This window comes from Haematobia irritans, chromosome 5, assembly GCF_050003625.1.
Source record: "Haematobia irritans isolate KBUSLIRL chromosome 5, ASM5000362v1, whole genome shotgun sequence".
Lineage (NCBI taxonomy): Eukaryota > Metazoa > Arthropoda > Insecta > Diptera > Muscidae > Haematobia > Haematobia irritans.
Window position 1 is genome coordinate 151,475,709 of NC_134401.1, and position 13,516 is coordinate 151,489,224.

The window sequence follows — 13,516 nt, forward strand, 5'->3', positions numbered from 1 at the left end:
TTATAATTTGGAGTTTTAATTTTTTTTTTAAATTGGCATTTATTTATACGTGAATAGCTTTATTAATATACTGCGAAAAGAGAATTAAAATTCGACAAATGACCCTGTACCCTAATTTTAATTTTATTGATTCTAGCCAGATAGTTCGCCAAAAATGTCATTATTTTAAAGAAGCCGCATCTTTGGCTCGGAATCAAGATCCTCTTTTTGTTTTTGAGTGTAATTCGTACGAATCTTCACATAGTGGGCCATGTCAGATTTTAGAACTTCCTTAGATTTCTAATTAAAACATTTAATTCAATTGTTGGTTTTCAAATTTTATTTACATTTTTATTAACAGTTTTGAGTTTTTAACTATTTATTGTTCAACAGTTGGGTGGTAACCATGATCATCAGCGGTATAGGTAACCTTAACGTGTTTGCCTTCCTTGGTGACGAATTCGTATTCACCCTTGACAACCCAGTTGTCCTTATCTTGCAAATGACCCTCTTGGACAGCCTTAATGTGGTTGCTCAATTCGAGTCCATATTTGAAATCTTCAGGATTGACTTCTTGGAATTCCTTAACAACTTCAGCTTCTTCGTTGGCATAGGCGAAGGCCAAAAGGCAAGCGACAAGGACAATCTGAAGAAAACAAATAATCACACATTAGACACGAATTTAATTAGAATTAGAGGCTAACATAGATTTTAGCATATTTCCCTCCAATAGAACTGAAATATTTTTCTTTTTTGATTTTTTTGGTTTTCTACTTTTTATTCCATTCCATTAGATAAATACTCACAGCGAATTTCATGTTAAGGCTTTTGATCTTTTTTGATTATCAAAAATGAACTGATGTTTGTTTAAATTTTATTTGCTATTTATACTAAGAATATTGCAATTATCGGCCCATGAATTGCAGCATAACCAGATTAAATATAAAAATTTAAAATAAATTTTGCCAAATATGCATTATTCTGGATGAACTAAGTCAGGCTAGTCGAACTGGTATTATTTATCTCTAAAGCTGACAATGTTGCATATGCAAATCATTGCTATGTTTAGTCTTTGTTTTTTTTTTTTTTGGGAATCTCCAATCCTATGGTCCATATTTTATTCAATTATTATGGTAGCTGGCGCTATCAAAATTCTTGTTTTTTTTTGTAGATGATTATAATGCTATAATACATTATGTTGTGAAATGTTAAACATGTTAGTAATTGAGAAAGTGGAACTACTTCTATGCAAGATTTAGAAAGTGGATAATAACAGTAACAGCTAGAAAGCAGACAAAATTAGAATAATGAATGAAAGCTTTTTGCGAAGAAATTAGTAAGGGACTAGCAAAGCGCCCTTTAATTACTTTATGTCAGCTATGATATGTAGCATAGTTGTAATTTTTATGAATCAGCTTCGTAAAAAATAGTGGAAGAAAAACCTACTGTTTGATTCCTTCGCTCGTACCGAGAAATCCCAAGTGACATCTCAAAAAAAAAAAAAAAAAAAAAAACAAGTAAAGTAGAAAGTCGGGCGGTGCCCACTATATCATACCCTAAACCACCTTTACCGCAGTTGTATATTTAACAAAATTAAGGGGTACATGTTTATGGGTAAAAATAAAATTTTGAGAAATTTTTTTATAGAAATAATATTTTGAAACAAATTTCTATAGAAATACAATTTTGACAAAATTTTCTATAGAAATAAAGTGTTGACAAAATTTTCTATAGGAATAAAGTTTTGACAAAAATTTCTATAGAAATATTTGTTTGGTAGATTTGTGGTAATCTTCAAATTTTGTTAGATTTTTTTTGGCGCGAGTGGTAACTGTTGTTACCACACATTGTTAAAGATCAAGCCTTGCCGGCTTCTAATTTGCTCCTCTAGAGCCACCAAAATGTAAAAATTATTACAAATTGTGTTGAGTGAAAATTTCCCTATATTGTGGTCCTACGTCCCTACAAGACTCTAAATATTAGAAAAAAACCCTACATATAGGGAATTTCCCCTACTTCTAGCAACACTGGCTGTGTTGATATTGCACCTACGGAGTTAGTATGCCACTAATATTGAGCCCATTATTAAACAAGTATATACGGCCGTAAGTTCGGCCAGGCTGAAGCTTATGTACCCTCCACCATGGATTGCGTAGAAACTTCTACTGAAGACTGTCATCCACAATCGAATTACTTGGGTTGCGGTAACACTTGCCGATGGCAAGGTATCTTAAAACTTCCTAACGCCGTCTTCTAAATTACAAGGTAGTCCATATGTAGTATATATTAAACTAAAAAAGGCCGATTAAATACGTATATAATTAAGTTTAAAGTTTCTATAGAAATAAAATTTTTACAACATTTTCTATAGAAGTAAAATTTGGAAAAAATTTTCTATGGAAATAAAATTTGGAAAAAATTTTCTATAGAAATAAAATTTTGACAAAATTTTCTATAGAAATAAAATTTTGACAAAATTTTCTTTAGAAATAAAATTTTGATAACATTATCTATAGAAATAAAATTTTTACAAAATTTTCTATAGAAATAAAATCTTTACAAAATTTTCTATAGAAATAACATTTTGACAATGTTTTCCATAAAAATAAAATTTTGGAAGATTATTTTAGGCTCGAGTGGCAACCATGAATATGAACCAATATGGACCAATTTTTGTGTGATTGGGGATCGGTTATATATAACTATAGACCGATATGGACCAATTTTGGCATGGTTATTAGCGGCCTTATAAAGGGTGATTCTTTTGAGGTTAGGATTTTCATGCATTAGTATTTGACAGATCACGTGGGATTTCAGACATGGTGTCAAAGAGAAAGATGCTCAGTATGCTTTGACATTTCATCATGAATAGACGAACGATCTGCCACAACGTCGAATTTTCAGTGAATGGGCCCTAGAAAAGTTGGCAGAAAATCCGCTTTTTTATCGACAAATTTTGTTCAGCGATGAGGCTCATTTCTGGTTGAATGGCTACGTAAATAAGCAAAATTGCCGCATTTGGAGTGAAGAGCAACCAGAAGCCGTTCAAGAACTGCCCATGCATCCCGAAAAATGCACTGTTTGGTGTGGTTTGTACGCTGGTGGAATCATTGGACCGTATTTTTTCAAAGATGCTATTGGACGCAACGTTACGGTGAATGGCGATCGCTATCGTTCGATGCTAACAAACTTTTTGTTGCCAAAAATGGAAGAACTGAACTTGGTTGACATGTGGTTTCAACAAGATGGCGCTACATGCCACACAGCTCGCGATTCTATGGCCATTTTGAGGGAAAACTTCGGAGAACAATTCATCTCAAGAAATGGACCGGTAAGTTGGCCACCAAGATCATGCGATTTGGCGCCTTTAGACTATTTTTTGTGGTGCTACGTCAAGTCTAAAGTCTACAGAAATAAGTCAGCAACTATTCCAGCTTTGGAAGACAACATTTCCGAAGAAATTCGGGCTATTCCGGCCGAAATGCTCGAAAAAGTTGCCCAAAATTGGACTTTCCGAATGGACCACCTAAGACGCAACCGCGGTCAACATTTAAATGAAATTATCTTCAAAAAGTAAATGTCATGGACCAATCTAACGTTTCAAATAAAGAACCGATGAGATTTTGCAAACTTTATGCGTTTTTTTTTTAAAAAAAGTTATCAAGCTCTTAACAAATCACCCTTTACTAACACCACTTCCAAATTTCAATCGGATCGGATGAATTTTGCTCCTCCAAGAGGCTCCGGAGATGAAATCTGGGGAACGGTTTATATGGGGGCTATATATAATTATGGACCGATATGTACCAATTCTTGCGTGTTTGTTGGAGACCACATTCTAACACCACGTTCCAAATTTCAACCGGATCGGATGAATTTTGCTCCTCCAACAGGCTCCGGAGGACAAATCTGGGGATCGATTTATATGGGGGCTATATATAATTATGGACCGATATGGACCAATTCTTGCATGGTTGTTAGAGAACATATACTAACACCACGTACCCAATTTCAACCGAATCGGATGAATTTTGCTCCTCTAAGACGCTCCGAAGTTCAAATCTGGGGATCGGTTTATATGGGGGCTATATATAATTATGGACCGATATGGACCAATTTTGGCATGGTTGTTAGAGACAATATACTAACACTACGGACCAAATTTCAATCGGATCGCATGACTTTTGCTCCTCTAAGAGGCTCCGGAAGTCAAATCTGGGGATCGGCTTATATGGGGGCTATATATAATTATGGACCGATATGGACCAATTCTTGCATGGTTGTTAGAGACAATATACTAACACCACGTACCAAATTTCAATCGGATCGGATGACTTTTGCTCCTCTAAGAGGCTCCGGAGTTCAAATCTGGGGATCGGTTTATATGGGGGCTATATATAATTATGGGCCGATGTGGACCAATGTTTGCATGGTCATTAGAGAACATATACCAACACCATGTACCAAATTTCAGCCGGATCGGATGAAATTTGCTTCTCTTAGAGGCTCCGCAAGCCAAATTTGGGAGTCCGTTTATATGGGGGCTATACGTAAAAGTGGACCGATATGGACCAATTTTTGCATGGTTGTTAGAAACCATATACTAACACCATGTACCAAATTGGATGAAATTTGCTTCTCTTAGAGCAATCGCAAGCCAAAATTTGGGGGTCCGTTTATACGGGGGCTATACGTAAAATTGGACCGATATGGCCCATTTGCAATACCATCCGACCTACATCAATAACAACTACTTGTGCCAAGTTTAAAGTCGATAGCTTGTTTCGTTCGAAAGTTAGCGTGATTTCAACAGACGAACGGACGGACGGACGGACATGCTCATATCGACTAGCCAACTGTGAGTAAGATCGGTTAATATATAAGGGTTCTATGGCCAAATTTGGAAAAATCGGGCGATACATATATACCCAGCAAAAACTAGGTAACCACATCTCATTACAATTGACATTACCAGGAGTAAAGCTGTCATTACACGTTGCATTACATTGCGGCGAGTTATAATGACTAACTTGCAATGACAAAAATAAATACTTCTCGGTAATTTTCGAATTGTTATTGTCAAATTTTTAGGCAGTTGTAGTTAACGAATTAATAAAATAGAATAAATGTTGGTACCATTAGGTATAATTATTAACATAATCGAGCACTCACATAAAAAATCAAAAAGAATATGTAATGTAACGGTAATTCTGAAAATTTTTCCGTTAAGAAATTTTTATCACAAATATTTCATAATAATTGTGTGTAATGACATTATCATATTATGTTTTAAATAAATGCTTTTTTATACCTCATTCACATTAAACTTCCAAAATGCGCTTAAACTAAATTTCAAATGCCATTTGCCTTATAAAAAAGAGACTTAAAATACACTTTTAGTAGATTTCGAACCTTATGTGAATTGGCTATTGGATATATTATAACGTAATCCACGAATCCAACTCCCTTAAACAACCTACATTTATTTATATTTTAAGTGTGAAATTAATTTGCGTGTAATCTTATTTAGATTATTTATTAGATTTTTTGTTTATTTATACAATATTCGTTTCTATTCAAGTAGTTCTCCTAATACAACATCACTCGCCATATTTTGATCCATTGTAATCGGCGATAGAAATCAATATTTTCGAGATTTGGTTGGCTGAGACAATAAGTGGCTATTTTGCAAACTTTGGTGTATCTACGAATAAGTCATTACATATTAGGTGATTATATGCTTTAAATGCACTACTTATTTTATGGCCGAAAGTATACCTGGGGAGAAGTACTTTCCTCCTAGGACATGCGTATGTAAATGTAATCCGAAGCGATGCCAATTAATAAGTGGTTATTAATTTTTAAATAGGCTTACCTACAAGATTACCGGGTAATGAGAGTTTTTGCTGGGTATGGGAGCTATATCTAAATCTGAACTGATTTCGATGATTTTTTGCACATATAGTTAGTGCTATAGAAGATTACATTTAGCCAAATTTGATTAAGATCGTTTGATAAATAAGGGTTTTATGACATAATTTGGCAAAATCGGGCGATACATATATATGGGAGCTATATCTAAATCTGAATCGATTTCAATGAAATTTTGCAGACTTAAAGGGTGATGCAGAAGATTATTTTGTGCTAAATTTGACGACAATCGGTTAGTAAAAAAGTGCAACGTGACCCCATTTGTCGAAATCGGGCGAAAATTATATATATGAGAGCTATATCTAAATTTGATCCGATTTCTTCCAAATTTAATAGCGTTCGTCCTTGTGCCCAAAAAAACTCCTTGTACCAAATTTCATCAAAATCGGTTAATAATTGCGACCGGAATCCTGTGAACAACAAATACATGGACGGATGGACACCAAACGCTAGATCGACTCAGGAAGTGATTCTGAGTCGATCGGTATATATTTTATGGGGTCTAAAATCAATATTTCTGGTAGTCACATTTTTTGGCTTTGTGGTTTAGGGTATAAAGAGTTGGTAAGGCTTACCAATGCTGGACCCTAGCTTTTAATTAAAAAAATATTTTAATTCCTATTAAACCCTTTTCCAAAATCTTGATATACCACACTAATTGAATGGACGAAAACATTACATTTTAAATTTCAATTTTATTTTCAATATCAATATTCAAATGGCAATTAATGATTTTGTTCAACAGTTGGATGATAACCATGATCATCAGCATGATAGGAGACCTTGACGTGTTTACCATCCTTGCTTACAAATTCATATTCGCCCTTGACAACCCAGTTATCCTTATCTTCCAAATGGCCCTCTTGGATGGCCTTAATGTGATTACTCAATTCCAGGCCATATTTGAAACCATCCTTGTTGACTTCAGAGAATTCTTTAAGTACATCAGCTTCTTCATTGGCATAAGCCATAGCCAAAAGGCAAGCAAGGATAACAATCTGTAAAAAAAAAACATTTTATGGAAATAAAATATATATTTAAAGTTGAACCAGTTGATACTTACAGTGAATTTCATGATTATGATAAACCTAGTCAATTGTTTGTTGCCAAAAAATGTACTGTGATTTGAGCTTCAATTACCTTTCATATTTATATGATAATGCTTTAAGCATTTAAGACCTCTTATAAAAAATTTGTAATATTAAACCAGAAAATTTCTACATAGCTTCTTTTGCCATCTGCAATTTTTATTTTATTGTTCTTTTACTCTAATTAAACTCTATGGTTCAAATTGCCAACATACCGTGGAAGAAATTATAGAAAAAATATGATCTTCGTATTCAGGTTCTATGCATGAACTGGATATTTGAAACAAATACTAAAAGTCATTGCCTAACCAAATGATTTTTGAAAAGATTAATTTTTCACTTTAAAATTAAGTTGCGTTTTATTTTTGGGGAATCTCCAATCTCATGGGGCATATGTTATCCAATTATTGGGTACTCAAATTAGTAATGCGGGATTGACAACAGATGTCGTAGTTCGAGATATATACACTGTTAGAAAAATATGTTTTTCATATGTTCCCATATAAACAAAATGTGTTTCGGGCACAATTTTTAAACACAATATATTTAAGTGCAAACATGTAATGTTCCTAAACTAAAACTAAATGTTTGGGACACATATGTTAATATGTTAGAATATATTATGTTTGGGGCATGAATGTTTTATAAAAATAATATGTGTGAATGTAAACATATATAAATTTACAAATTTCGAGTAAACATATATATGTTGTGATATTTTATTCAGAGAGCGACAGAGAGAGAGAGAGAGAGTATAGAGAAAGAAATAGAGATGGAAACCGGGAGGGTTGACGAAAGATATCAACATAACACAGCGCAAGAATCAAAAGAGAACAATTTCTGTGAAACCGCTTGTATGTTGTTTCGGAAAACTGTTTTATGATAAGGCCAAAAATTTGATATGCTTAAGTCTAAATATTATTTAATTTGAATAAAGAGAATAGACATTCGGAACCAAGAGAATAGACATTTGAAAAACAAACAGCATATGTTTTCGCCTTGAGAGCAGCATTTTATGTATGTGTGGACATGTGTTTTGTTTATCATTTTGGCATTATGGGCACAATTTTTTTCTTCGTTCGTTAAAAGAAATCAGGGGTCTTCATAAAAATAACGAAAGGGCACTATATTCATTTTAGAGTTGGGACAGTAAAATGAAAAAACGAGGAAATAGTGAAAAATTAAACAGTAAAATGTATAAAAACTAAATTTAGTTCCTCTTTATTAATAAGTAGTCCAAGAGGATTTGACGGACACCTTCAAATATAAAAGCGGGCATTAAGTTCGAGTTTGCAGCTAAAACAATTTAAAAAGTTTATTTTCTTTAAAATGAATTATTAAAGAAAAATAAAAGGCATTTTAGAGCGATGGTGTTAAATGCTAGTAAAAACCTGTTCACGCCTAACTAAATTTATGTTTATATTATAAAATTATTTATGTATGTTTATACTCGACTCCACGTTCTTCTTTTGTTAGTTTTTGAATTCCTTCCAAATTTAAAAGTTTTGTACCAAAAACCGTTTTTGTTACAAAATTGTTATTGCAAAAATAACAATAACAAAAAATAATATTTTATCCAAAAATCAGTCAATTTCGTTTATATCAAGCACTGTTACTGACTATAAATCTTTAATAACCCACATTTCGAAGTTTCATTATAAAACTTTAATATAGTATAAATATAAATGTGTAAATTAAAAAAAAAGTGTTCGGTCGGAGCAGGGATTGAACCCACGACCCTTTGCATGCAAGGCAGACATGCTAACCACTGCTCCACGTGGCAAACAAATGTATGTTTCTGTTAAATAATGTTATGTTTGTATGGGCTCGTGGGCGCTGCAAACTATGCTATATAAATGTATCTTATAAGGATAATTATCTACTGGTGACTATAACAGCTACGTAGCCCAGTGGATAGTGTGTTGGCTTACAAACTGTATGGTCCTCGGTTCGATTCTCCGTGCAGGCGAAAGGTAAAATTTATAAAAGTGAATAATTTCTTCAACATTATTTGTATTACAGAAAAAGGTGCCAAGAACTAAAATATTTCGTGGAAGTGAAAATTACGAGTATGTTAAGGAATGAGCACAATCGTCTTTGGGAAAAATTCTTCCAAGCATACCATATTTTTGGGCTCAAAATGCTTCCAAACATATAATATGTTCACATAAAACAAACATATTAATGTTTCGGCAGTATCCAATAATATATGTGCTTCCTGCAAAATATGTTTGGAACATATGTTAAAGAAGCGATTTTTTTTGAGGGTGTATAAATTATAATCACGTCATAACCGTATTTCATAGCTTTCATTTTCAGTAGAGTTTGAATATTTGATTTAAAGTATTTCTTAATTTAAGAAAATATTTTTTACATTGAAGTAAATTGACATTTATTTGTATGTGAATATCGAAAAAAGAATGAAAATTTGTTTTAATTTTATAGAGCCTAGAATTAAATCAATATCTTTGGATCGGTATTAATACCAAAATCCTTAAGGAAAGTTCAAAATCTTTGAGCCCAAGTAATTTTTGTTTTGGGTGCACCGAAGAACTCACGCTGATGTCAACGGCGTGAGTGAACATGAGAGGAAGTGCAACATAAGAATTTTCCAACCAATCCAACAGACATTTTGTCTTGATATAATCGGAGCAAGTGCTTTGGAAACGATACAAAAATACAGCTGCTATTTCATTTTATTTCAATTATTCATTTTATTTCAACTCAAAATTTAATTGTTGTTGATTGCAATACTCAATTGATTTCTTGAATTAAAAACTTGACCATTTTCAATTAAATTCTTACCTGACTTTGTGTTTTTAGTTTTATTACAAAATTGATTGTTTAAAATAATTATACCCTGCGCCACACTGTGGAACAGGGTATTATTTATAAGTTAGTGCATATGTTTGCAACACCCAGAAGGAGACGAGATAGAAACATGGTGTCTTTGGCAATAATGCTCAGGATGGGTCCCTGAGTCGATATAACCATGTCCGTCTGTCCGTCCCTCCGTCCGTCTGTCTGTGAACACATTTGTGTGATCAAAGTCTTGGTCGGAATAGAAGTCCAATCGCCTTCAAATTTGGCACGTGTTCCTTTTTTGGGTCAGAATAGAACTCTATTGATTTTGGAAGAAATCGGTTCAGATTTAGATATAGCTCCCATATATATCTTTCGCCCGATATGCACTTATATGGCCCCAGAAGCCAGAGTTTTGGCCCAATTTGGTTGAAATTTTGCACTAGGAGTACAATTAGTAGTATAGTCATGTGTGCCAAATTTCATTGAAATCGGTTCAGATTTAGATATAGCTCCCATATATATCTTTCGCCCGATATGGAGTAATATGTTCCTAGAAGCCAGAGTTTTGGCCCAATTTGGTTGAAATTTTGCACTAGGAGCACAATTAGTAGTGTAGTTAATTGTACTCAATTTGATTGAAATCGGTTCAGATTTAGATATAGCTACCATATATATCTTTCGCCCGATATGGACTAATATGGACTAATATGGTCCTAGAAGCCAGAGTTTTGGCCCATTTTGGTTGAAATTTTGCACTAGGAGTACAATTAGTAGTGTTGTTAAGTGTGCCAATTTTTATTGAAATCGGTTCAGATTTAGATGTAGCTCCCATATATAGCTTTCGCCCGATTTACACTCATATGACCACAGAGGCCAATTTTTTACTCCAATTTAGTTGAAATTTTGCTCGGGGAGTATAATTAGCATTGTAGCTGTGCGTGCCAAATTTGAAGTCTATCAAATTCTGTCCAGATCGAGAGATATTAAAATGTATGTATTTGGGACAAACCTTTTATATATAGCACCCAACACAATTGACGGATGTGGTATGGTATCGAACATTTAGATCTACAAAGTGGTGCAGGGTATAATATAGTCGGCCCCGCCCGACTTTAGACTTTCCTTACTTGTTTTCATACTTACTTAACAGGGTAAAGGTATGAGTGAAAACATTACATTTTAAATTTCAATTTTATTTTCAATATCAATATTCAAATGTCAATTAATGATTTTGTTCAACAGTTGGATGATAACCATGATCATCAGCATGATAGGAGACCTTGACGTGTTTACCATCCTTGCTTACAAATTCATATTCGCCCTTGACAACCCAGTTATCCTTATCTTCCAAATGGCCTTCTTGGATGGCCTTAATGTGATTACTCAATTCCAGGCCATATTTGAAACCATCCTTGTTGACTTCAGAGAATTCTTTGAGTACATCAGCTTCTTCATTGGCATAAGCAAAAGCCAAAAGACAGGCAAGGAGAACAATCTGTGAAAAAAATCATTTTATTAAAATAGGATACAAAATTTTAAATTTAAGTAGTTGATACTTACAGCGAATTTCATGATTTTAATTGTCAATTGTTTGTTGCCAAAAAATGAACTGTGATTTGAGCTTCAATTACCTTTCATATTTATATGATAATGCCTAAAGTATTTAAGAGCTCTCATCATAAATTTGTAATATTAAACCAGAAAAATGTCTACTTATATGTTCATCTGCAATTTTTATTTCAATGTTCTTTTACTCTAATTAAACTATATGATTGTCAATATACCGTGGAAGAAATTATAGAAAACAGTTATGATCTTCGTATTCAGGTTCTACACATAAACTGGAAATTTAAAATAAATACTAAAAGTCATTGTCTAACCAAACGATGAATAAAAAGATTAATTTTTGATTTTAAAATTAAGTTACGTTTAATTGTTGGAGAATCTCATGCACGATAATATTAAATTATTTGGTGTGCAAAATAGTTTTGCTGGATTGGCAACAGATGGCGTAGTTCACGTTGTACGCATCAGACAATATTGAAAATACACTGAAGAAAAAAAAACATGCCCGGTTGCAAAGATTTTGTCTTTACTTTAAAAATTTTGGTATTGTTTCCGCGCCAAAGAAGCGGAGAATTCAAGTAAGGATACTTTTAAGGCACCATACTCTTTTACAATTGGTTTTTGTGTACTTGCTTCTAGGAAGCAAATTTTAATTTTTCGTTTTTTCAGCTTTTTTTCTTCATATGCTATCAAAGTCGTTTAAAAACGAGTTAACGACAACTTTATTTTCCAAATTAAGACTCGACTTCCAGTAGAAATTATGCTATGTTTCAAGTAAAAAACGTCTTTAAAATAAAGAGTTGTAAAACACGTCCTATATTTGAACGATTTTTTGCTTTGTAGTCAAGATGCAAAAAGACAACAAATTTAAAGAATTTTTCTAAATTATTAAAGTCTAGTTGACCTTAGCCCAAACATTTTGTCTTTAATGTTATACCCATTTTGGAGTGAAATTATCTTAATTATAAGGACAATACGACTTCATTGAAAAGTTAACCAACTTTTGGACAAGGAAAAAAACTTTATATTAGAGAAATGCGTCTTCTATGCTGAGCTAAATTTGCATTCCTATTTTAAAGATATGAAATCTTTGACCTCACGACAATATTTTTTTCAGTGTATACCATGAAAGAAATATAAAAAACGATATGACACGTTTTTATGCATAAACTGTAAAATTTGAAAGACGAGATAAACTCATGCTACATTTGGCAATAATATTGGCCCCTGAGTCGATCTAGTCATGACCGTCCATCTTTCTGTGAACACATTTTTCAAATCAAAGTCTACGTTGCAGTTTTGACCCAATCAACTTTAAATTTGGCACAAGTTTCTAATTTGGGTTCGAATAGAAACCTATTGGTTGTGGAAGAAATTGGTTCAGATTTAGATATAGCTCCCTATACATCTTTCTTCCTATATGTACTTGAGAAGTCTTACCCGAATTTGCTTTAAATTTTGCACAAGGAGGACAACAGTTAGTGTCATAAATTGTTCTAAGTCCACACACGGCAATGTTTTACTCCAATTTACGTGAAAATTTGCCCAGGTACTAGAATTAATGTACTGGATATACATGCCAAATTTTTGTTGACTTCAGTTCAGATTTAGATATAGCTCTATATATATCTTTCGCTCGATTTAGACTAATATCATAAGCGTAGGAAGGCCTCTGGGGAGGGGGCTTAGACCCCCCCAGAAAAAATTTAGCCCCCCCCCCCCAGAATTTGAAAACCTATTGACGATTTTACATTTTTATAAAAATTAAACAAGTATATACAACCGCACAAAGTTCCGCTAAAGATTTCATGCACAATCGAATTACTTGGGTAGTGGTAGCAGTTGCCGATGGCAATGTTTGAAGTCCGATATTTATGAAATAGAGCTGTGATTGAACTTATGGTTTAGTTGAATAACTAACAGCCTGTTTCTGTATGTCGAACGAGTTCAATCGATCGACTGAAATGCATAGAAACAGCGGTTTTTTGGTTATAAATTCAGCTGTTTGTTTCCATTTTAGTCGATAGACAAAGCTCATTCGACCTACAGAAACAGGCTGTAAAGCTCCTTTATTATATTGTTTAGTCTGGTTTAGTCATCTTAATTAAAAAATAGTAATTGGTATTAAAACTATTCTTTCATAAATT

The 13,516-nt window shown here is 33.3% G+C and overlaps 3 protein-coding genes across 3 annotated transcripts; all 3 read right to left on the bottom strand.

Moving 5' to 3' along the window:
- Positions 1–358: 358 nt before the first annotated feature.
- On the bottom strand, positions 359–797 carry LOC142240124 (larval cuticle protein 9-like). Its single transcript, XM_075311835.1, has 2 exons — positions 786–797; positions 359–625 (listed from the first exon to the last, which is right to left on the bottom strand). Exons 1-2 carry the CDS (start codon positions 795–797, stop codon positions 359–361), a joined length of 279 nt encoding a protein of 92 aa, XP_075167950.1.
- Positions 798–6,590: 5,793 nt separating this feature from the next.
- On the bottom strand, positions 6,591–6,985 carry LOC142240125 (larval cuticle protein 9-like). Its single transcript, XM_075311836.1, has 2 exons — positions 6,974–6,985; positions 6,591–6,908 (listed from the first exon to the last, which is right to left on the bottom strand). Exons 1-2 carry the CDS (start codon positions 6,983–6,985, stop codon positions 6,636–6,638), a joined length of 285 nt encoding a protein of 94 aa, XP_075167951.1. The 3' UTR covers positions 6,591–6,635.
- Positions 6,986–10,980: 3,995 nt separating this feature from the next.
- Positions 10,981–11,418, bottom strand: LOC142241356 (larval cuticle protein 9-like). The gene is made up of 2 exons (XM_075313135.1): positions 11,364–11,418; positions 10,981–11,298 (listed from the first exon to the last, which is right to left on the bottom strand). Exons 1-2 carry the CDS (start codon positions 11,373–11,375, stop codon positions 11,026–11,028), a joined length of 285 nt encoding a protein of 94 aa, XP_075169250.1. The 5' UTR covers positions 11,376–11,418; the 3' UTR covers positions 10,981–11,025.
- Between the last annotated feature and the right edge of the window lie 2,098 nt (positions 11,419–13,516).